This window comes from Drosophila sulfurigaster, chromosome 2R, assembly GCF_023558435.1.
Source record: "Drosophila sulfurigaster albostrigata strain 15112-1811.04 chromosome 2R, ASM2355843v2, whole genome shotgun sequence".
NCBI lineage: Eukaryota > Metazoa > Arthropoda > Insecta > Diptera > Drosophilidae > Drosophila > Drosophila sulfurigaster.
Window position 1 is genome coordinate 18,614,311 of NC_084882.1, and position 23,032 is coordinate 18,637,342.

General features: G+C 39.4%; 3 protein-coding genes across 3 annotated transcripts; 1 reads left to right on the forward strand and 2 right to left on the reverse strand.

Moving 5' to 3' along the window:
- Nucleotides 1–8,171: 8,171 nt before the first annotated feature.
- On the reverse strand, nt 8,172–9,921 carry LOC133836004 (serine protease HTRA2, mitochondrial). The gene is made up of 2 exons (XM_062266243.1): nt 8,745–9,921; nt 8,172–8,686 (listed from the first exon to the last, which is right to left on the reverse strand). Exons 1-2 carry the CDS (start codon nt 9,842–9,844, stop codon nt 8,521–8,523), a joined length of 1,266 nt encoding a protein of 421 aa, XP_062122227.1. The 5' UTR covers nt 9,845–9,921; the 3' UTR covers nt 8,172–8,520.
- Nucleotides 9,922–10,268: 347 nt separating this feature from the next.
- LOC133836002 (phosphatidylinositide phosphatase SAC2) lies at nt 10,269–17,632 on the forward strand. The gene is given in 14 exon segments (XM_062266242.1): nt 10,269–10,688; nt 12,399–12,627; nt 12,691–12,808; nt 12,810–12,902; nt 12,904–13,107; nt 13,169–13,290; nt 13,348–13,713; nt 13,771–14,098; nt 14,160–14,230; nt 14,704–14,919; nt 15,185–15,418; nt 15,473–16,555; nt 16,929–17,079; nt 17,144–17,632. Coding segments are annotated over 14 exon segments (3,441 nt in total). The 5' UTR covers nt 10,269–10,591; the 3' UTR covers nt 17,273–17,632.
- Nucleotides 17,633–22,290: 4,658 nt separating this feature from the next.
- LOC133839006 (C-type lectin 37Db-like) lies at nt 22,291–22,986 on the reverse strand. Its single transcript, XM_062270296.1, has 2 exons — nt 22,861–22,986; nt 22,291–22,798 (listed from the first exon to the last, which is right to left on the reverse strand). Exons 1-2 carry the CDS (start codon nt 22,946–22,948, stop codon nt 22,365–22,367), a joined length of 522 nt encoding a protein of 173 aa, XP_062126280.1. The 5' UTR covers nt 22,949–22,986; the 3' UTR covers nt 22,291–22,364.
- Between the last annotated feature and the right edge of the window lie 46 nt (nt 22,987–23,032).

Consider the following 23,032-nt stretch of genomic DNA (forward strand, 5'->3'; position numbering starts at 1 on the left):
CAGCTTTTCGACCCTGAATTAAATCCTGTCTTACAAATTATAAAACAAAATAAGAAACTGATTATTTAATTGTGAAGAAAGTTGAAGTATTTTCGGACTTTCGTATAAGTGCTCTAACTATCTTATAATATCTTATTTTCAATTCACAAATTCATATATCTACTAGATACACAATACATTAGTAGCTAGCATTTTAGCATTTGGTTGATAACAAAAAATTTGGCTTTGGTTGAAATTCTTTATGAGGAAAACTCCTCCTTTAAATATTAAATATTTTAAAGTTTGTCTCACCATTTAGGGGGTAACTCTTAGTCGACCTTCTTAACTGTTCACTTGTTGTTTTTATGTTGGCTGCAAAACATTTTTACTAATTGCACATGAACAACGTTTATCAGTTCGACAACATCAACTGTCAACAACAGCAACAAAAACACACACACACACACACACAGCTCAGGAGCAACAGGCGAGCAACAGTTGTCTCTCTCTTTCTCTCTCACTTGACACTCTCTCCCACTCTGCGTTGTTGTTACTGGAGCTGTTACAAGGAAAACTCATAAGCATTATCATTAACAATATTATTGTTGTTGTCATCAACAACAGCAGCAGCAACAGCAACAGCTCTGCAGCCACAGCAACAACCAACTCCTGCATCATCAACAAGCACAACAAACAGAGAGAGAGACGAGCTGAGGTGTTGTTGTTGTTGTTGTCGCTGAGGTGCTTTAATGCTTTCGAACGCTGCCTTCGCATAATCAGCAAGGCATTTAATAATTTTTTATGTTTATATATTTTGTAAATTTTCATACGCCCACGCAACAAGAGTCTGGGAAAGTTGTTGCTGTTGTCGCTGTTGCTGTTGCTGCCGCTGATGGTGTTGCTGTTGCTGTTGCTGTCGTTGTATTGTTAACGGCGTTGATTTGTCGTATAGTTTGCGTTAAGTGGTCATCATTAGTTAAATATGTGCATTTTTCTTTAAGGATTTTCGCGGCCTCAGATAAACTTTGTGTCGCTGTTGTTGACGCCGTTGTTGATGTTGTTGTTGCTGCCTTCAAATTGCCATAATTCATGACTGCAAGGCTGGTAACTTTCCTTTTCATAGCAACAATTTCACTGAGTTGTGTTTGCTACCTTAATATTTTTTGAATGCAACGCCGCAAAATGTGTGTCAAAGAATTGTGGTTGTTGTTGTTGTTTGATGGCGGAAAACTAATTGAATTAGCTGGCAGGCGATCACATAAATTGGCAAGTCATTAAAATGAGTCAACTTCTGCGAGTACTTAACGGAAGCTAGTCAAATGAAATTGAAAGACAATTAACCTGATTAGCGTGCGACTTGCAACATGTTGCAGCAACATGCATAAGTTGCTACTGTACTCTGTGCTCTGTCCGATAGCGGTACATTTTGTATCGTTAGGAAGTCTTAAGCCTCGGCTGCTGCTGCTGTTGACCAGGCGAGATCATTAATCACCAAGTTGGCCGGGGAATTGCGCCGCACGGATACGTAATTTAGTGACCATAAATAAAAGAAAAACTTTGCCGAGTGAAATTGAAATGTTTTAAGCGATGAGACAAATGCTCGACTTGATTGCAGCTCAGTTTCTACTTTTTTTTCATACTTTTTTTCTGCTCTGTTTTGGCACTCGCTGAGTCTGGAATTAATGACATTTTGTATCAATTTCGATGTTGTTTATGAAAACAGCGCTCAATTCGCATTTACAGTTGGCCAACTGATTGATGCATCCACTGAACCAAAGTAGCTTACACACACACAATCACACACACACACTCAGCACATATATTTTACTTGAGAGATGATGCCCACACAGTTTTTATGCAGCGTAGTTCACGCCCATAAAATTTGTAGTGAAAAAAACAAAAGACTTAGGCAACGAACTTGCGTGCTATATCAATTGTTGTAGCATTTTATAGCGCATGCGACTTAGGGCCATTCATAAGCTTTTATGACAGCAATAGAACATAAAATGCGCCAACTACAACTACAACTACAACTACAACTACAACACTATCAACTCATAAAATTGCCTTCCGTGTGTTGTCTTGTGCTGCGGAGTGAAAGTGTGAGTATTTCTGTTGCTGTTGTTGTTGTTGGGGGCCCCAGTGTGTCTGGGACTGGGACTGCACATTTGCCGCATTGTCAACGCAGTGACATCTGCGAGAAAATACGCGTAGTAAAAATAAATTATTGCTAAAATAAACAGAAACAGAAACCGAAAGAAATAAAGAAATGCTAGGCGCGTGTGTTGTAATTTCAATTAATGCGCCATACTCAAAACATCAACTTTTAAAGCTTTGTGCCTATTTCGTCTGCTGCCTTTCTGCCTGGCATTTAATTAAAACATGTGACGGCATTTATGATGGGCGGCCAACTTGAGCGCATCATGCGTTATAAACAAAGGCAGACAGACATCAACAATATAACATCAAGATCAACAGCGAGTGCCAAAGCGATAGAAACACTGAGAAAAAGTGTGAAAGAAAGAAATGCCCCAAAGCCCCAAAAGTCTTTCGCCGCTTCGATCGCCCGTCGCGACGACGACGACGACGGGCTGCTGCGGAATTTCAAAAGAAGTGAAATTTTTTTTGCCTTGCTCTTTTTGAATGTGTGTGAGAACCGCAAAGCAATTAATTTGTATAAAATACCCTAGAGCCATCAAAACGTGCTACAAGGGTATTAGCAACTGGGCTAAACAATGTGCGTAGAAATAAATAACATAATAAACAATTAAATAGTAGTGTTTTTGACATGCAGATAAATACTTGAATACGCGAAATTCAATAATTGTCTTAGCTAATTATCACACTTATAAGACTGAAATTATAATGAAGATACTTTAATTTGTGAAATTCAAATTGAATAATGACCGACGTTACTGAATAACACATGCTTTAAATTGGCACAAAATAATAAAGCTGTAAAATTCGATGATTGTATTTATTAACTTTCATACTTAACGCCATCTTTTAATAAATACTTTACTTTAATTCAAATAACGGAAGATGAGCAAACTATTGTAGTTAATTCATATTCTTAATGGCATGAAATCTCATGACAAAGTGGAAACTTTTATTGGTGTAGTTAAAATTCACAAACTGTTTCCTATACTATTCAATTACTAACAATTAAAACAAGAGTAAGATGTTTTAGCATGCTTTAGAACCCAAAATTACAACTTAATAATAGGCTTCGTTAATCCCTATACTTAACGTAATTGAAATGAAATTATAGAGGCGATACCTAAATTTGAGAAATAAAATTCAAAAATTGTTGTTAGTTAATTCCCATACTTAAAGGCACGGAATACTATAATAAAGAACGCTTAAATATACAAAAAAAATATACTGACAGCAAATAGTTTAATTTGCAAAATTAAGAATAAATAACTGTCATCTTGATATCCCATAATTTACGACACGAAAAGTTTTAATGAAGAACACTTGTGTTAAATTCGCACAATTCAATAATAACAACTCCCACTATAATTGAAATTAAAATTGATATTCTTGGCTTATTAATAAATTATATATTTAATTAAAAGGCACACAACAAAGATTTGCCGCCAGCAATCAAAGCAGCGAACCGAGACCTGATACAAGAATAATAATTATTGAAATAGTTGTGGTTTCTATTGTGCTGGCAGCTATTGCTCGTGCAGAGTATCAATTAGTTCATCAGACATGGGCATCTAATGGCACTCTTAGTGCTTTTTGTCTTCCACACTTCTTGTTTTTTTCTTTTTTGCCAAGTTGGTAGCAGAAAGTATTTTATAAATTAGAGCAACACTTGCTGCGCTGCTGGCGGCTGCCGTTGTCGTTGTCGCTGTTGTTGCTGCTGTGGTTGCTGCTGATGTTGCCGTTGCTGTTTTTGCCGCACCTTGCATGCGAAAATCTTTTCACGCCTCGGGCCAGGCAACATGCGAAAAACTAATTTCGGCGCACACATCGTATGTCTTGCTCTCGATGGCCACGACTCTGACTCTGACTCCGACTTCGACTCCAAGTTTGGGCCCGGCTCTGTCTTGCGCCACGCCACAATGCCGGAAGATGTTTCAATTTTGTGAAAAATCGCAACAATTAAGTGATTTAGGTGGCCCGATTTCTATGCAACTCCAACAGCAAACACAACGTATGGCAGCATTGGGTCACATTTTGCTGCGACATTAAGCATTGGGGATGACATCATTTTGGAGAGTCAATCGAATTCAAATGACAACTTGACTAAAAAAAAAAAACCTGTGCTGCTTTTTGCATAATTTGTCTAAAATTGGTCAAAAGGCATTTATCCATTGAAATCAAACATAAATCGTTAGATGCTTGTCTCTATCTTATTTTTTGTCTCGTCACAAACGAAACGTTAACAAATCAATCAATTGATTGTAAAGCGAGCGGGGGCGGGGCTGAGGGGGGGATTGTTTGACATTTGACAGATAATACAAGCAGATTTACAATCGATTTAAGTCGAGCTTAGAAGCATGGCATCAATCTAAGCAGTTGTAATATTGTTCCAAAACGAAAGACTTAGGCAACGAACTTGAGGCCTCGCGCACTTGAGTATAATTGATGAAAGAAGCAAAACAGTTTTGAAGCCTTGAGCAAGTCAAACGCTTTTCCAAGCAGGTGAAATTTCCATCATTATTAATGATGATGACTTTTTTACGCGACGGCGGCGGCGGCGGCGTCGCAAATATTTGACCAACACTAGACGAAAAACAGCAGAAGAAGAAGAAACTGCCACAGACCTCAGACCCCATTACAGAGCCAGATGTGCAAACTGACCCACTAAACGTGGCCCGTTGGCGCTGAAACTGTAGCTGCTGTTGTTGTTGTTACTGCCTTGCACTCTGTGTTGGGCATTTTCCGCAATGCGAATGAAAAGCGCATAAAGCGCCCTGCAGGCGACCCGAACAGAGAGCAGAGCAGACACCTTGGTTAATGTTGGCAATAATTTTGCAAATATCAAACAAAAAAAATTGCAGCCTTGTGCAATTTCATAAATTCGCTGCAAGTTTTTCGTATTACTTATGGCCCAGCCCAGTGGCAAGGAAAAAAGAAATAAGAAAAAAGAAAAGAAATACAGTTGCCACACATTTCCGCGTAATCATCATAATTTTTGGCATGAAGTGCACTTCGTATCCATTACAAAGTGTTCGTACATACAATTTGGCACGCTGCATTCAAAAATGGGCACATTAAAATACATTTCAATTTGGACAGTTTGCTGATGATGACGATGACTTCATTAACCAACTCGTTTCAGTTGTGGCCAAAGCAAAAGTTTTCCTCAATTTCTTGATTAATGCCGGCCAATGACGAGATAGATGCCAACACACACACTCATACACTTCCACACACTCTCACACACACACATATGTCTATTGTGCCTCCATCTGCATGTCGAAGCTTTGACTCTTCCCCTTGCCACTTTCGTGTCTGTCTGTTTGTCAATTATCATCAACTTGAGTCTCTCGCGCTTTTTGATCGCTTTGGCCAGAATTATTATGTAAGTTTCATTTTGGCATATTTAAATGATTTATGGCCCACGGCATTGGCCATTCGCCATTGGCCATTGGCCATCCGTCCAGACCAGGTCTTGGCATGCTCTTGGCTTCAATTTTGTGTGTCGGCGTTCGGCATTCGGCCGTCGATGACTTCCTGTCCATGGATCGTTTGCTTTCGACTGCGACTTCGACAGCGACTGCGACTTCGGAGAACTTTTCATATGCGGGACATGAACTTTTGGGGGCGCTAAGTCGCAGCCATTTGTTATCTGGCGGTAAAAGTTTTGCCAGCTCTGAAATGTTTTACAGTTGTGTGTCATGAACTTTAATGTTAAGCATTGCAAGCAATTGCAATTGCTGTTTGGCGTTTGCTTGCTGTTAGCTGTTTGCTGTTTATGAAGTTTTCATTGCGCCCGTCGATACCTTTAAATGTGAGCAGTTCATGGGAACAACAGCGTCTCGAGAAAGTCGTTGTTATTGTTAGTCTTGTTGTGGCATCTCTAGGTGCCAAAGCTCGCCGACGTGCTGAGGTCGCGTCAAGCAACAACATCAACATCAACCTCATCGAGCAACAGCACAAGCGTCAAATGGCAACACATAATTACACGTGCAAAATCTTCATGTCTGACATTTTTGGGTTAACGCGACAAACCATCACGGTTTCCACTTGACTTGTCAGCTAAGTTTGGTTTTTTTTTGTTGTTGATCACTTTTTGTGCAATTAACAGTACGTTTAATAACTCAATCAAAAAGATTCACCAGACACACTCAACTGACCCTCATCAGATTATAATAATGATTTGGAAGCTGTGCGAACGCCAGTTCACAATTTATAATTATTGCCATTTATGAGCGCGTATTAAATACATTATATATGTACGACTCGCCAAAACATCTCTATATAGTCGTAATAATTGTTGTAAGCCATAGACGAAGCGTGTGAACTTGATCAGCCACAAAAATAAAACAAAACAAAACTAGACAAAAGGCGCAATCGAACCGCAAAATCGGCATCAATATGAGCTTAATTGTGAGCACAACACAAATAATTCAACGAATTACAGTTTAATTGCCTCGACGAAGCATAAATGCTCTTAAGTTTTATTACGGTTTTCAATCATTACATTGAAGAAACCAAGACAAAGTTTTTAAGTGTTATTCGTTTTAAATATTATTTTGCTGAATACAATATTGTTAAAAAATTTTAAGCCACAAATTAAAATTTTGTAAAACCTAAAACAATTATAAATTTTTGATTTTAAAGAAAAAAAATTATAAGTAAATAATAAAATAATAAATTACCTAAGTAAATTGTCTACTATGTTATTAAAGTAATAGAATTTCTACAAAATTTAAATTGAGAAGCAATTTAAATATCAACAATTATAAAATGTAAGTTGTTCAGGCCATATCATTTTATTTTAAGAATAAGCTTTATTATAAAATAAAAAAATAAATAGATTCCAACAAAATAAGGAAAGAAAACTGTAAAATCAAGTGCCATATTTGTCACTAATATATTTTCTCAATTAGAAAGACCACAACCTAAAGATTTACTACAATTCCTTAAACACAAATTTCTGGAAGATTTAAAATTCAACGAATTATAATTTGTCAGCTTCACAATAAACAATAAACACTCTAATAACAATAATAATAATAATTTCTGATTATTTTCTTTGCAAAAATAAAGTCTGTAACCCACAAGCAGCATTTCATAGGCCATGGACAATGAGCTGAGCTTTCTCACAGTTTTGAAATTGAAACGGAGCAATAACAACAAACTTGGGACCACAAGTTAATTGCAAACGTTTGAATGCGATAGTTTTGTGGTGCATTTAAATATTTCAATTAGTTTCAGTACTTCTTGTCGACTAAGGGGAGGAGAAGAAAATAAGGTAATGCTTCATGGAAGGAAGTCCAAGCGCCAGGCAAAGGCAGCAACAACAAAAAATAAAAAGGTCTGTTTGCTTAACCCCGTCGAGTATTGGCAAATTTATGAACATAAAGCCGCATTTATGCGTGCGGCTTATATGCAATAAAGGTAACTTAGTGCCAACAGTGTCATAAAGGCCGCTGCCACATAAACAACAACAGCAACAACAACTGCTGCTGGAGCAAGAGCTAAAAGTGAATTCAATATGTGAATTTATGTGCAAAGGCTGAAAAAGCGTAGCAGGCAAAGCAGTCAGGCACTTATTGGCCAAAAGCGAAAATAAAATTAATAATCACAAGAATTTCACTTTTCACGCAACGACAGAAAACAGCAACAACAACAACATCATCATCATCATCGTCGTTGTTGTCGTCGTCGTCTTCCATGTCACCCACAAAAAGCGAACGCAGTTGCATAAATTTATTGAAATTTGCATTTCGGTTTTCGACGCTGACGCTTTACTTTGTTGCTCCTCTTGTTGTTGTTGATCGGCTCGAGGTTTTGGCCTACAAAAAAAAAAAAATATGGCATCGATTGATCGAAACGCAAGATATTTCAATTAGCGTAAATACATTTTTGTCGTTGTTCGATTGGACAAACAGCCAGACAGCTTGTGTGGAATCTCCAAGCACGAAAGAGAAATCGAACACACAACACTGTAAATGATGCAAAAGAGATGTCACTCAGTCTGCTTAACTACAAAAAATCTACGCAAATTCCATAGAAAAAAATATGTAATTGTTTTATACTACAAACTTTGTTTTAACAACATTAATACTAAGTGTCTGGAATTAATTGATATTTTCATGCTTAAATGGAATTGTGCAAATATTTTAATCATTGTCAAGAGATTTCTGAGACTGCTAATTTTGTTTTCGAAATTTAAAATATTAGCCAAGCTGGCGCGCAGTTTGGCTGACAAATGCTGACAGCTACGTGTCAACGAGCAAATTAGCGGCAGCATTGTCTTTGGTGGCAATTCCCATTTTATATTGCAAATCATAACACATTATACAGATTGTGCAAAAAAGAGCATTTAACCAACAATGAGAGCGTTACAAGAAATCAAGGATCCTCCGGTGTGATGGTAACCTTCAACTGCTTCACACCTCGCAGTATGACCATATCCAGTTCCTTCTTGGCATCCGCCAAAGCATCGTAAACATCCGAGGAATTCTTGATCTCCTTGCTGTTGATGTGGGTTACAATGTCACCCGGCTGCAGTCCACCACTGGAAAAGAAAGAGGATTATTAAAGTATGCATTACTAGACGAGATGCTCCATGTTACCTATGTGCTGGGGAGCCCACAATAACCTTCCAAACCAGCACGCCATGCGTCAGATTGTTGGGCATATTCTGACTGCGCGACTTCAGCTCAAAAAGTATATCGGGCGTCAGTGTGAGCATCGTTATGCCCATGTAACGCTTTACCGGATACCCCGTCTTGTAGGCCGATCCCTTCTTGCGACGTTCCGCTGCCCGTTCGAGGAACACCTTTACATAGTCAATGGGTATGGCGAAGCTAATGCCAGCGGTGACCTTCATCGAGTTGACTCCGATCGCCTCGCCATCCAGATTCACCAACGGCCCACCAGAGTTGCCAAACGTGATGGCCGCATCCGTTTGCAGGTAATTGATGTCGCGATTGCGCAGTCCCAGCTCCTGCGAGGCACGTTGCGTGGAACTGATTACGCCAGCTGTGACTGTGTTGCTCAACGCCAAGGGGCTGCCCAGGGCAACGACCCACTCTCCGGAGCGTAAGGTGCTGCTCTTGCCCAGCTTCATAACCGGCAGATTGGTGACTTGAATACGCAATGTTGCCAGATCGGAGGTCTGATCCACATCCTCAATGGTGGCGGGGAAGGTCCGACCATCGGAGAGACGCACCTGAACCATAGTGTTGGGTTTGTTGATGACCACATGGGCATTGGTCAGTATGAGACCGTTTTGTTCAATTACAAACCCAGAGCCATTGGAGGCAGTGATAGGCTGGCCGCTAAAATAATCAAAATGCCGGGTATCCTTAATCTCAATGTAGACGACAGAGTCGGCGCAGCCGGCAACAACGTCCGCAATGAAATTGAACTCACGCCGGCGTCCGCTTAAGGAGCGTGCCGAGATTGTTGGTGTTAGCTCCTCGCGATTTGTCACTATGGTGCTGGCCAGCGCTCCAAGCGAGAAAGGCACAAAGAATCGAAAAGCGCCGCGCCAACTGAAGTTGCCACTAAATCCATTGTTGTTGTTGTTGCCGTTTTTGTTGTGGTTGTTGTCATCGTTGTTTGTACTATTGTTTAGGCTATGAACAGTGCGGCAAGTGCAATGGTACAACGTGGGGACACTGCAACGCTTTAAAAACAACTCCAACTTGTTAATGCTGCGCAACGCCATTAATTTGTGTGATAACTGTGTGGAAATATTGTTGTTATTGTTATTCAATTTGTGCTCAGCTTGCTGTCATTTTTAAGCACAGCTGACTGATACATGTAGCAGGCTGTTTGATATAATATCTCAGAATTGTCATTTATCGATAGCAGATTGGCGTTCAGCAGTATATTTTGGTATGCAGTGCTGGTTTTATTTTGATTTTTTTTAATTCTCCTTATTACACTTTAATTAATTATCAATAATTTATAAAAATAAATTTATATGACTATTCTGCAAAAATACGTCGTCGCTTGATAAAATAAATGCAATGTTTCAGTACGTGCATCGTTTGTGCAACATCACAGCATTGAACCCGTTATCGACGTTTAGGAAATCTGGTATTTTCTATCAGCGATAATAAGTTTGTTTAAGAAATGTTGCTTGTGGTCACATACCGTCAAATGAAACAGCTTTAAGAAAGCTCTGTTTGTAACAAACAAAAGTCTGAATTTATCTAAAAGAGCTGTTCATTCAATTATAAATGAATAATTTATATTGTTAATTGCCAGCCAAAAATCGATATTTAATATAACAATAAATCGATGTCTTAATTCAATTTAAAACATCGATGCATCGATTTATTTGGTAAAAATAGTTGAAGAGTGCGTGTGGAAATAACCATGAATTAATTGGTTGTTAAAATTACTCAACATAATAAAAGAGTAGTTGTGAAATGTCGCAAATAATATAGTAAAGGAAAACGAAAGCACTATGGAGGTTTTCCAAACGGATACACATTACATTTTTGTGAAACGCGATAAGAGTCTCTGGTGGAATCGCAAAACATCGGAATTCACAATAAAGCCAGGTAAAAAAAAACAATGAAACGAAGATGAATCATTTGTGTGCGTGTATGTGTGTTTATTTAATGAATGCAGCTGCTGCTGCCTGCTTTGTTATTGTCGTCTGTTTTGCACGTGATTGCTGTTGTTGTTGCCGAGTCTCATTTAGCCTTATCAGCAGTTCGCTCACGTTTCTGCTCTTGAAAACGAGGCGAATAGACGCCCAGCGGTCTGTTGAGCTACACTTAAACACTTGTAAATAGGTGTGAGAGTTGCTTGTGTGTATTTGTGTGCTAGTTATTGCTTGAATGTCAAGGCTGTGTTGTGCGGTCCAGCTTCTGTATGTCTGTTCTTCAATTTTAAACATGAGTTTGCTCTTTTCCCATTCTACTGTGAGCTCGTCTTCGTTGTGGGCGTCTCTGTCTCGCTTTTTGCGCGTTTATTATCGCATTGACGCAGTTTGCCGTCTATTGTTGTTGTAGCTATCAGCTTCTGTCAGCATTCCCTTGACGCGTGTTTAACGACATTATTATTTATAGTCCCCATAAAAATAGCCTGGCCATCAATTAGGAAGCATGTCCTTTTAAGTTAACAAGCGCTTCTCTCACTACTGACTGAATTTTGCTCCCAACTGGAAGTAATTGCTTGTTAATTGTGCAGTCATTATTACAGTGGCAGTCATTTCATTGGCACGCAAGTGTCCAATCATTTTAGCTTTCACATATCCTTGGCTAAAGTCCACTTTACGTATGAGTCATGCAAACAAAGGACCTGCTCTTGTTAAGTGCTTTTCTCAATCATAAATCTCGTTGAAGGTCATCTAAACTTTTGATTATCAACTTTGTTTTTTCGCCTTTGTCATCCAAGCAGAAATTGTTCATTAAATTTATAGCGATAAAAAATATCTCTATTTGTATTTCGTTTGCTTTCGCTGTTTAGTTTGCAAATTGAGTCAGTATAAACCAGATAAATTCATTTCAGTTGATAAGATTAGCAGGAAATTGCTCTGACTACTGTAGAACTACAATCTTGCTAAATATGTATACTACGCTAAATTTAGTCGCCTTGAGGTCACAGCGTCTCAATGAGTGTCCCCCACCGCAAGGATGTAAGGAATGTAAAGTGCAATTTGCCACACATTCGTCACACTTTTGTTTTTTTAGCTCACGTTAAGAGGGAGATTGAAATTGAATATGCGGGGTTACAGATTATTTATACGTGAGTTCATCGCCAGTTTATAAATACAATATAATCCGCTAAATGAGACACTCATTGCTCTTATTCCCAGTTGATTGTTCATCGTAATCATCATCATCATACTTTTGTTAGTCAGGTTGCTCTACATTAAAACCTTTATGTTTTACTCTTACTTTACTTGGCATATATGGAAATTTTCAATCACTACCCATTTGCCTAAGCAATAACTCTTATTTACACTTGAGCGTTGCGTGCTTTTATTGTAATTGTTGTCTAGTTAGTACCGCTGATTGTTCAGGGGGGCGTATGCGCAATATGAGCGTGGCGGCAACGTTGCATAGTTAATCAAATGTCAATATAATGACCAGCTGCCATTAGACGCCACATTTTATCATTAGGCGGTAATAAAAGCAAAAGCAATAATCAACAATTGCTACTCTTGATGGCAATTGCCTCCTTTAATGACCCTCAAGGACACGCTACTTGATTGCTCTGCATGCATATTATACTTATTCTCTTTCCAATCACTTTCTTTGCAGGATGGGATCTCAGCTCGGTGGAAGACATTGAATGTATTGGTGTCACGCATGGCATTGTGGGTGTCATCTCGCTGCCCAACGTTTATGAGCCACATTTGGTGGTCATTAAGGAGGCAACAGCTGTGGGCGTGCTTTATCCGCCGCACTTGGTGTATAAAATCAAATCCATTTGCGTGCTCAGTGCTGATGAGCCGGACACTGAGTTGCCCAACTGCACCAAGCATACCAAGTGAGTTTGAGCGGCTCGTTTGGTAACCAAAGTTCTTCTATTAATATCCTTAAACTTTTGCAGAAGCAATAGCAGCACGCCGACGCACAGCGCCTCATCCAACAACAATAATGGCAGAACAGCAACTGCTGCACCCGGCTCAAAGAGCACGAAACTCTTTGAGGGCATGAACAAAACTTGGGGGAGCTGTCAAGAGTGCTGGCAATACGATCAAGAACACCACACAGCAGGCGGCCAATTTGGCCACCAAGCAAGTGAAGAGTTCGGTGGGCATAAAAAGAGCCAAAGCACATTGAACGACGCATAACCGAGGAGTTGCACAAGATATTCGATGATACGGATAGCTTTTACTTCAGCTTAGATTGCGATATTACAAACAATCTGCAGCGTCATGAAGTGAACGCAGACGATACGCAGCCACAGCCTGATGAGAGATTCTTCTGGAACATGCACATGATCAGCGACATACTAAAGATGAATGTAAGCAGTGTCCTCGACTCTTAGAGAATATGGATAATCTTATTAATGAAATGTCTTGCAGGATAAAACATGGATACTACCCATTATTCAAGGCTTTGTGCAGGTCGAGGCGTGTGTTATCGGCAATGATTGCTTAACTTTGGCTTTGGTCTCGCGGCGTTCGCGTCATCGTGCGGGAACACGGTAAGTTCTCTTATCAATTCATGTAAGGACCTATTCAATAAAGTTTTTAAATTGCAGCTATAAGCGGCGTGGCGTGGATGATAAAGGCAATTGTGCCAACTATGTGGAAACGGAGCAGATACTCTCCTTTCGCCATCATCAACTGTCATTTACGCAGGTGCGTGGCTCGGTGCCCATTTATTGGAGTCAACCCGGTTACAAGTATCGTCCACCGCCGCGTCTTGATCGCGATGTAGCTGAAACACAGCATGCTTTTGATCTACACTTCACCAAAGAGCTGTCCATCTATAAGCGCGTGTGCATCGTTAATCTTGTAGAGCAGAGTGGCAAAGAGAAGCTGATTGGAGACGCCTACGCAAAGCATGTGATAAAATACGACAACGAACTCTTAATCTATGTCACATTTGATTTCCACGACTATTGGTGAGCACTACATTTTCAATCTGCAACTATCTATACTAAAGTTTATTTTGTTCATAGCCGCGGCATGCGATTTGAGAACGTCTCGGCCTTGATTGATGCAGTTGCACCAGAGGCAGGCGCCATGGGCTTTCATTGGCGAGATCAGCGCGGCATGATCTGCAATCAGATATCAGTATTTCGTGTCAACTGCATGGATTGCCTGGATCGCACCAATGTAGTGCAAACGGCTTTGGGAAAAGCTGTGCTGGAGTCACAGCTGGTTAAGTTGGGACTATCGCCACCTTACTCGCCAATACCAGAACAACTGAAATCACCATTTATGGCGCTGTGGGCAAACAATGGAGACATTATCAGTAGACAGTATGCGGGTACCAATGCACTAAAGGTGAGTATATGAGTAAATATGCGAGTAACTGCATGACAGTGATGTATTTGATTATTTTCAGGGTGATTACACACGAACGGGCGAGCGTAAGATTAGTGGAATGATGAAAGACGGCATGAACTCGGCAAATCGGTTGGTATTTCCTTATATATTGTAGTACAAATGAATGAATTACTTATTTATTTGCTTACACCTATTTCGTTATCTAATTACCCTCATTTGCTATTGATTAACGACTGAAATATTCCTTGGGTTCCACATGCTAAATACAGTAGTTGAGGTTGGTCATCGTCAGCCTATCGCACCGTAATCAATCAACTTTCAAGTTGTTTTCCGTTTTGTTAACTATCAAATTTGGTGAAGAACATTTGAGCGTTGTTTACACACTTTACTAACACTGCATGCTTGTTCCAGTTTTCTAACTTGATATATCTGTTCAGTTGTACGCTTCACCCAACGATCATAGAGATTAAACTTTATACGACATGCTCTGCACTTGGGTGAAGGGTATGCCAGACCACCCACCTTCAACCCCAACGCTTTCTTTGCTCTCTCTCTATCTCGCTGTCTGAATATAAGCTAATGCCTTGCCCACTTCTTCATAGCTATTTCATACAAAAGTTTGCCGATACATACCGTCAGTGTATTATCGATCTGATGCAAGGCGAACTGAGGCAGGCGTCTGAGCTGCAAGACGATCCAATCCTAGAGACCATTGTGCACATACTTTTACCCGAATCCCGTGCACCCTTGCGAGGCTATTACAGCGCAGGCGTCCTGGGACCTGAGCTCAAGTTGATCGAATCGCTTGTATCGAACAGGTGCGCAATTAGGAGTGACAACCTTCCAGAAGATCAGATTGATGACCATCATAATATATTCGATATCTTGACTTTATTAGTTGCTCCGATTCTTACGATTTATTTGAATTTTGATTTGTAAATTGTATATTATTCGTATCCTTCCATTTAATATCTATTGTATCATAGAGTATTGTACTTCATGGGCACTTGCTTGTTTTTGAATTAAATTTAATTTTGAAACCTCAATTAAAGCATGTGTTGTTATGAATTGCTTTTGTTACAGCTACTACCTGGCCCGATTCAAGGATTCATATCGACAGGCCACCATCGATCTAATGCTGGGTAATCAAGTGTCCTCAGAGTCGCTCAGTGCCTTGGGTGGCCAAGCGGTGCCTGATGAAAATGATGGCGAAAACGCTGAGCAGGCCAAGATGTTGGTCGAGGATTGTCGCCGGTTGTTGTTAAGCTCCGAACAATATCCCGTGGGCGCTTGGGGCCTTATCGATGCGGATCCTAGGTAAATATACAAAACGATCCTTTGATTTCCTCATACTAACTATTTCGCCCTTAGCTCTGGTGATGCCAATGAAACCGAAGTGGACTCTGTGTTGTTGCTAACAGATGATTGCTATATTGTGGGCGAATACGATTCGCATCTCGATAAGATTGCGCGCTTTAATAAGGTTTACCTATGGCAGATGCGTCTCATTGAGCTTGGCATGCATCAAGAAACGAAAATCTTTCAAGGATCAGCACCAGCTCATCTATGTTTGCGCTTGAATTACAGCATCGATGATCAAGATGGATACTTCCACATGTTTCGCTCGGCCAATTTGCGCTTCTTCAACAACGCTGCTTATGTTATAAAAACTCAGGAGGAACTTGCCGAATCTCTGACAGCCATTGTTGAAATGTTTCGAATTGCCCTCGAAAATGCAGGCAATAAAAACGTGCAATTTGTAACTGGCGGCGTCTTGCAGAGACGCAAGAGCAAGCTACCGCTTCTGGAAGTGCCCAAGGGAATGCCACGGAATCACTCCGAATCTCAGCTGGTGCAATTTAGTTCCAAGGCGCTATCAAATGTTGCCGGTCAATTCTCGAAACTAGGAAATACCTTTAAGAAACCGCAAAGTGCTGCCCAGCCTAGCAATCTTGCCGCCACAATTAATCCTCAAGTAATGCGCCACGGCGAAGGAACTGCTGTAGATGTGGGCCAGGAGGCCGAGAAGGCTGTCTTCACTGTAGGCGTCAAGAAACGCTCCTCGAATAGCACCAGCAGCACCGATACCGAAGAACATGACAATAGTTTGTACGAACCCGATGTCGACTCGGATGTTGAGATTGCCATGGATAAGCCGACCTACAATGAGAATGCCTTTCTGCCCTCGGTGGGCATCGTAATGGGCAGCCAAAAGGAGCCGAAATCATCGAATAGCATGCAGCAATTGGAGCAAAAGGATAGCATGGGAAAAACATCTGAGGATGTGCTCACCATATCCATCACAACTGTGACAGATAACGTTGGATTGCCCAATGGTCTGCTGGAGAACGCTCCGCCGGTGCGTCCAATTACGCCAAATCCGCAAATTTGTATTGAAGCGCAGGAGGCAAGAGAGGTGGATGTGGATGAAGAGTTAGTGAAGCCACTGTCAAGGTCTGTATTCTACTCTTAAATGTAAATATTAAGTTGTAGTTTGTTTTTTTTTCTGTACCCCTTTGTTGTGGTTTTAAGTTCGGTATTAGTCGAGAGTATTTATGCTAATGCTTACCAATTATTTGTGTATTTGAATTATTATGTGTTCTTAAAAGTATTATGTGTACTTTTCTAGTATTTAAGAATTATGTGTATTATTTTAAAGCATGTGTTATAATTGTACAGAATACTAGTGAAATTTAAATCCTTGTGCCTGTTCCCCACAAACAATCAAAGTGCTTTTATTATATACCAAATGCTCAAAGAATAAACCAATAAACGAAAAGCTATATCGCGTTTTTCTTCCTATGATTTTGTATTTTGCATATTTTAGCGGTGCTGCCAAGGAATTGAGTTTGCCATTGGGTCAGCCGGCCAACTTTGAGGCCAACAAGCTGAAGCATCTGACCAGTCCGCTCTCCAAGCTGGCCAAAGGCATGCAAAATATAGGCCTTAATCTGGATCCACGCAAAATTGTCACCAAGGTGAGTAAGCTAAACTGTTCTATATTCAATTATTGTAATATTAATTCCTTTTTTTTGTTTGCAGACTGGTGTGCTTTCACCCACAAATACTTCGGCGGATAATTCTCCTCCAGAACGTAGTCCCGGCAATCGTGATCTTCTGCAAGAGATGTGGACAGCGGAGCAGTGCAAGTCCAAGCTGATTGCGCTCTAATACAGTGATAAACATATTTATTCTTTATTTATTATACAAGCTTAAGCGCAGCAAAGTTAATTCTAGGTGTTTTACGTAGCACTTCCATCTTTAGGGAAACTTATATATTTATTATATTTATGATACTCGAACGTACATGCACGCGATATTTTGCAATGTTTGTGATTGTTACTAGGATTTTACTGTAGTCCGTTGAGAGATTGATTTGTGCGTGAAGAGAATATACGCTATACTTCCGGCAAGTTGAAATGCTTTAAACAATTAATCACCAAAGAGCAATTGCTTAAATTATGTAGATTCAACGAATATTAATTATTATTCAATTAAAGCGAAATTAATACAATGCTTATGAAGTTATATTATTATATATACAAAAAAAAATCATACGTACATCGGATTTGTAACATTATAACACTGAACAAACCAAAAGACAAGCAAAACAAACAAAAGACTTGGCCTTAGCTACATTTTTTCTACACGAAACACAATTTTTTGGCTAGCTATATACACACACTGCGGACAGAGAAACGAATTCGATTTAGAGCCGAGTTCCCAGTCTTAGATTAAGGAGAACACCAAACAATAATATTTGTGAAAAGACATAACGTTATACACACACACTTTATTGTAGCGCGATGTGATGATGAGTAGTAGATGAGCAATTGATTAGTAATCCTTATGCAAAGAAGTATTTTACTAACCGTAGTCATGTTTTCTGTAGATGTAATATGATGTAGTAATACTATATGTACATATATGTGCCACCGATTACTTAGAAATATACTCATGTATGTGTTAAACAGCTTAAAATATGCAATAGAGTTTTTCTTACTTTATGAGTTCTTTTTGACTTCCGTTGCGAAACGTGTCAGTCGCAAGTATTGTCCCGCTGCTTGATGGCCCTTGTTTACATAAGTGATAAAAGAAGAAACAAAAAAAAAAATAGGAATTGCAGCGAACCGGGAGAAAGTCACCCTCAAAGTTGGCCAGCAAATCAAAAATCCATTAAAACACCACGAATCCGGACCGGACGAAATAACGCTGCCAATCATCAGCTTATGTATGTGTACATAAGTGTGTGCCACTGCTGCTGCTTGACTCTGTCTCTCTGTCTGTATTGATATTGGAGTTTTATTTATGCGAACTTTGGCCCGGGCATTGCGAAGACCAGCGATAACGAAGCGAACCCATATTGAACTTTTCGTCCGCCAGCTGATAACAGCCCACAACTGTTGTGTCTCCTTGATTTCTTTCTTTTTGTTGTGTGTTGTGTGTTGGCCAATATCATGCTAATGTTGCCACACAGTTGCATCAATTGTTTTTCAATCAAAGTGCCATCAATCTTTTTGGAATGTTTGTTTAATTAACGCACACGCCGCATTGTCTACCTTGGCCAGCAGCAGCAACCCAACAACCAACTGGGCATAAATAAGTATAGATTTTTCATGCCAACCCATTTGACCCCCAGTCACGCTTGATTGCCACGCATCCTGGCCCGCCTCGAATGCAGTTGCCTCCCCCCAATCCTTGTCCTTCGACGTCGTCTGCTTTACTTTGCCATTTTTCTTTCGCATTTCACTTCTTAACTTTGTCCATGTCTTTTGCGTCCATTAAGTGTGTCTGTGCTAAGACTTGGAAATTGTCTTTTGAATGTTTCAATTACACGCCTTCTTAAGCACAGCTTCTCTTTCAAATTGAACCCAATGCCGAAGCACAGTGTCACAGTTCCCAGTTCCAGTTTTGCAGTATTTCTCTCTGTGCTCAGCTCTCAGCTCTTGGGTTGACAGGGCTGACTGGCTTGTCGTGCCTTCAGTATTTTTTGGCTTTTATGCGCCAATAAAGTGAAATACACAGATAGTCGAAGAATTTACTGCCTTCCATCTATCCTCTGTACTATGTGTTCTGCTCTCCTCCTCATCCTCTGGGTTGTCCTCATCATCGTCCTCGCCTTGGCACCCGCCTGCCACTTTCGTTAAACACTTTTGCCTTAAACCATTAATTTCCTATACGTTCGACTTGTACGTGTTGGTTTCCCCATTTTGCCCCGAAAAACTGAATCGGGGTCTATAGAAAAGTTAATTTTATTGCTAAAAGCGGGTTAAGTGCTTGACGCACAGCTGAGTGCCTCTATTATGTAGCACACTGGATTGCATCTCTATCTCTTTGATAGGAATCGAATTTGCTTTATGGCATGTATGCTAATTTTATGTCTACTAAACATTTGCCCATCAAGTGAAAGCCTCTTCCCCCGTTGTCCCCGTTTGTCGTTGGCCATTGCGTACATTTACTCTGATTGACTTTTAATTTACATTTGAGCCTGATGAACGATAAAATTGCAATAGTTGCTCGTAGGGATATTACATTAATAGCATAATTTATCAACGTTTATCAAAAGGGATACATTTTTCTACAAATGTTTGAACTACATTTTTAAAAAATACCATAAATTTCTTTTTATAGTATAATAATTTTCATTTAGCTTATAATTTTATTAATATTTTTGAAAATATTTTGAATATTTGAAAAATGTAATACATAAAATCAGTATTTATGACTAGCATATTTTCAATTTTTTTTTTTAGTTGATCAACATATCAATTATGCATTTTAAATTCTTTAGAAATATGCTAAATAAAATAAAATCCTTTTCGTCCTGTGTATACAATTTTCTTGATGACTAAATGAATATTTTTGGAAACCATCTTTTTATTATATTCAGTATTATTTAGTTGCATAATATTGAATATCTTTGAGTCAAAACTTGAAGTACAATAAATATTGATATTTTTTGTATGTATAATAATAATTACATAAAATTCATAATTTAAGAGTAACATTTTTCATCTAATATTTATAATTGGTGAATATTTTGAGTTAAATAAATATACATATTTATAAACTAGATAAAGTAGGTAGATAAAATAATAATTTTATCAATTCAATTGATCAAAAGCAAAGTCAATTTATGGGAAAGAGTTTATAAATCTGCTTAGCAAATTCTGTTATCTGCAATAAAGATATTCTCCCTCACACCTCCTTCCATTTCCTCTCCTCATTCAATTTGCTTTAATGTGCTAGTGATAATATCTCTCCCCTTTTATTTGTAGTTTTCCATATGAATTGACTTTGTCGCTTAGTTCGATAAATGATTAAATGCATTTGCGTGAAACTATAAAATGCGAGCAATCGCACAATGTGAATGAAATCAATCGCAAAAACCTTAAACTCAAATGATGCATAAATGGAATGAAAGCTATAGAGCGTTAGGCCAAACAATATTTGCTATGCCAGCTAACCTTAAAGGTCAAAGTGCAGAATATAGACATATGTGTGTGTGTGTGTGTGTGTGTTTGTGCGTGATATACGAGCAGAGGATTTTATGGCCACAGGCAACCAGATTGACACTTGAAAGCAAATTAAATAGAAAATTGCGTTTTTGGGCAAAAGTGAGCCAAAAATGTTGTGAAATTTTATACATAATTGAATTTATGGTCAAGAGACAGACAATATGTGCATACCATTAGCCAAACACATAGACAGCTGAGGTCAGATCAGCGCTGGATGTGGATGCCTCAGTTGCCCATTGGCCTGTGGCTATTGCACCACACGCCAAACAATCGGAAACCGAATGTCATCTTCAATTTCAAATTCAATTATAAAACAAATTGGTTTGAGCGCAAATAAATATGTACAAGGATACAGTTAGGAAGGGAGGGAGGTGAGGATGGATTGATTCACACATACACATCGACACACACACACACTTGAGACAACATCAAACGACAACGTCGATGGCAAATCCATTCATCCACTTTGCAATTGTGTCCAGTCGGAGCGAGGAGTGAAATAAATGTAATGAAATGTTAACAAATGACAACAGGCTGGCAAACAAGCAGCAGCAAAGCATTGGCAAAAACCGCAAGGGTGACTCGCAGTCTCCTGCAGTCCAGTCAACCACACACACACACACACACACACACACACACACACACACACACTCATACACACATGGCCTACACGTATCGAATTAGTTTGATGAGATTTATTGGCTCAAGTCCCACTTGACCAACAGCCAAGCAGCGCCTGGGCAGACAATTATGGATTAGTGCCATTTGTTTTTTGGTTCGCTAAGTGACTGCTTTTGGACTTTGATAGAATCACATTCGCATTCACAGTCACAGTCACTCTTACAATCCCACTCTCAATCCCTTACCCAATCACATGGTCATGGTCACATCATGCTAATGATGATTCTATGGCATTATATGGCACAGATTTTGCCATTCCTTTCGCCACGGTCTCGTGTCTATTACCTAAACGTATCGGATTACCATGCGGACAAGTCAAACCCGAATCTGAATCTGAATCCGAATACGAACCCCAGAGCTCCTCCTCTGGCCAGTTGAGCCCACGCACGACGCATGTCACCAGCTCCCTTTGCAGCTGAGGTCCTTTGGGGAAATTTGTCAGAGCATCAGCAGCGTTAAGGTGCCAATTAAGGGCTTTTTAGTATCAATTACAAAATCGCACGTTTCCACACCTTTGTCAACGATGTGTTGTTGCTCGGAGGAAGTGTCTCTCATCCACTTTCTCCCACTCCTCTTTTCTCGTCCTGGGAATGTGTATGTGAGGTGTTTTGGGGTTCGATTATATTACGTGGTCGCTGTGACATGCTGGTCAGTCAGTGGCTTGGGGTTGCTGCTGTTCTTGCCAAATTGTTTTGTGTCATTGTTTTATTTTGGCTGTTTCTTCGTTTTTTGGTTGGCATTGTTTTGGTTTATTCCTTTCTGTCACTCTGCATTTGACAGCGTCATTTTGCCAGTGATTTATTGTCTCGAAGTGGGCAAATTGGGTTTGTCATTAGAGCAGTTAGATGCTTGAAAACATAATCGATAGATTACGAACATTTTATGCAACTCTTCAACTATTATGATTCGATTTGTATGCCACAGTTATAATTATTAGTTTTAATATTTGACTTATAAATCAAATGTTCAATCTAACTTACATTTATTTCTAGTTTAAAATGGTTCTTTATTAGTGTTAACATTTTGGTAATTTATGTATATTATACATGTTATTATTAATTTTGTTAGCAGCCATCCCAGCAGCGAGTATAATCCTCTCTCTGGCAAATGTAACGAGCCAGGTTAGTACAGACCCAGTTGTTCATGGTAAAGCCTCCTTCTTTATTCCACAAATGGATACAGTGCTCGATTCCAGGACTGTTTGGTTCTCCAGAGGACCAAGCAGTAAAATTCAATGACAAACCGTTTGTTAATGAGACATAATCAAAAACATTAACAAAATCGTCACCAGAGATCCAAAAGAAATCATTTAAACGATTTAGTGTTAAGTAATCCGAAATATTTTGCCATTCCTCGGCTGTTTCGATAAGTGCCAAATTTCCACCAAGTCGTCGACATATGTGAGCTGCTTCATACCAATTGACACTTGTTTCACCTAGGAAGTAGTATTTCTCTCCAATCCGAATATATTCTTGGGACTGCCCATTGCCACAAGTAACTGTTTCAAAAGGAAACACATAACTTATTTTAAATCTTAGCTTTTTGCTTATTAATATTTACCTTGAGTTGTTGCTCCACTAGGAGAGTTCAAATTGTAAGCCAGTGTAAGGCACAAGGATAGTGAAAATATTACAATGTGAGAAAACATGATTTTGAAACTGTTCTTGGAAAACGACTATGCATCTCTCTGGTCTGTCTGGCATTATATATTTGTGGCTACTGGCAATTAGTA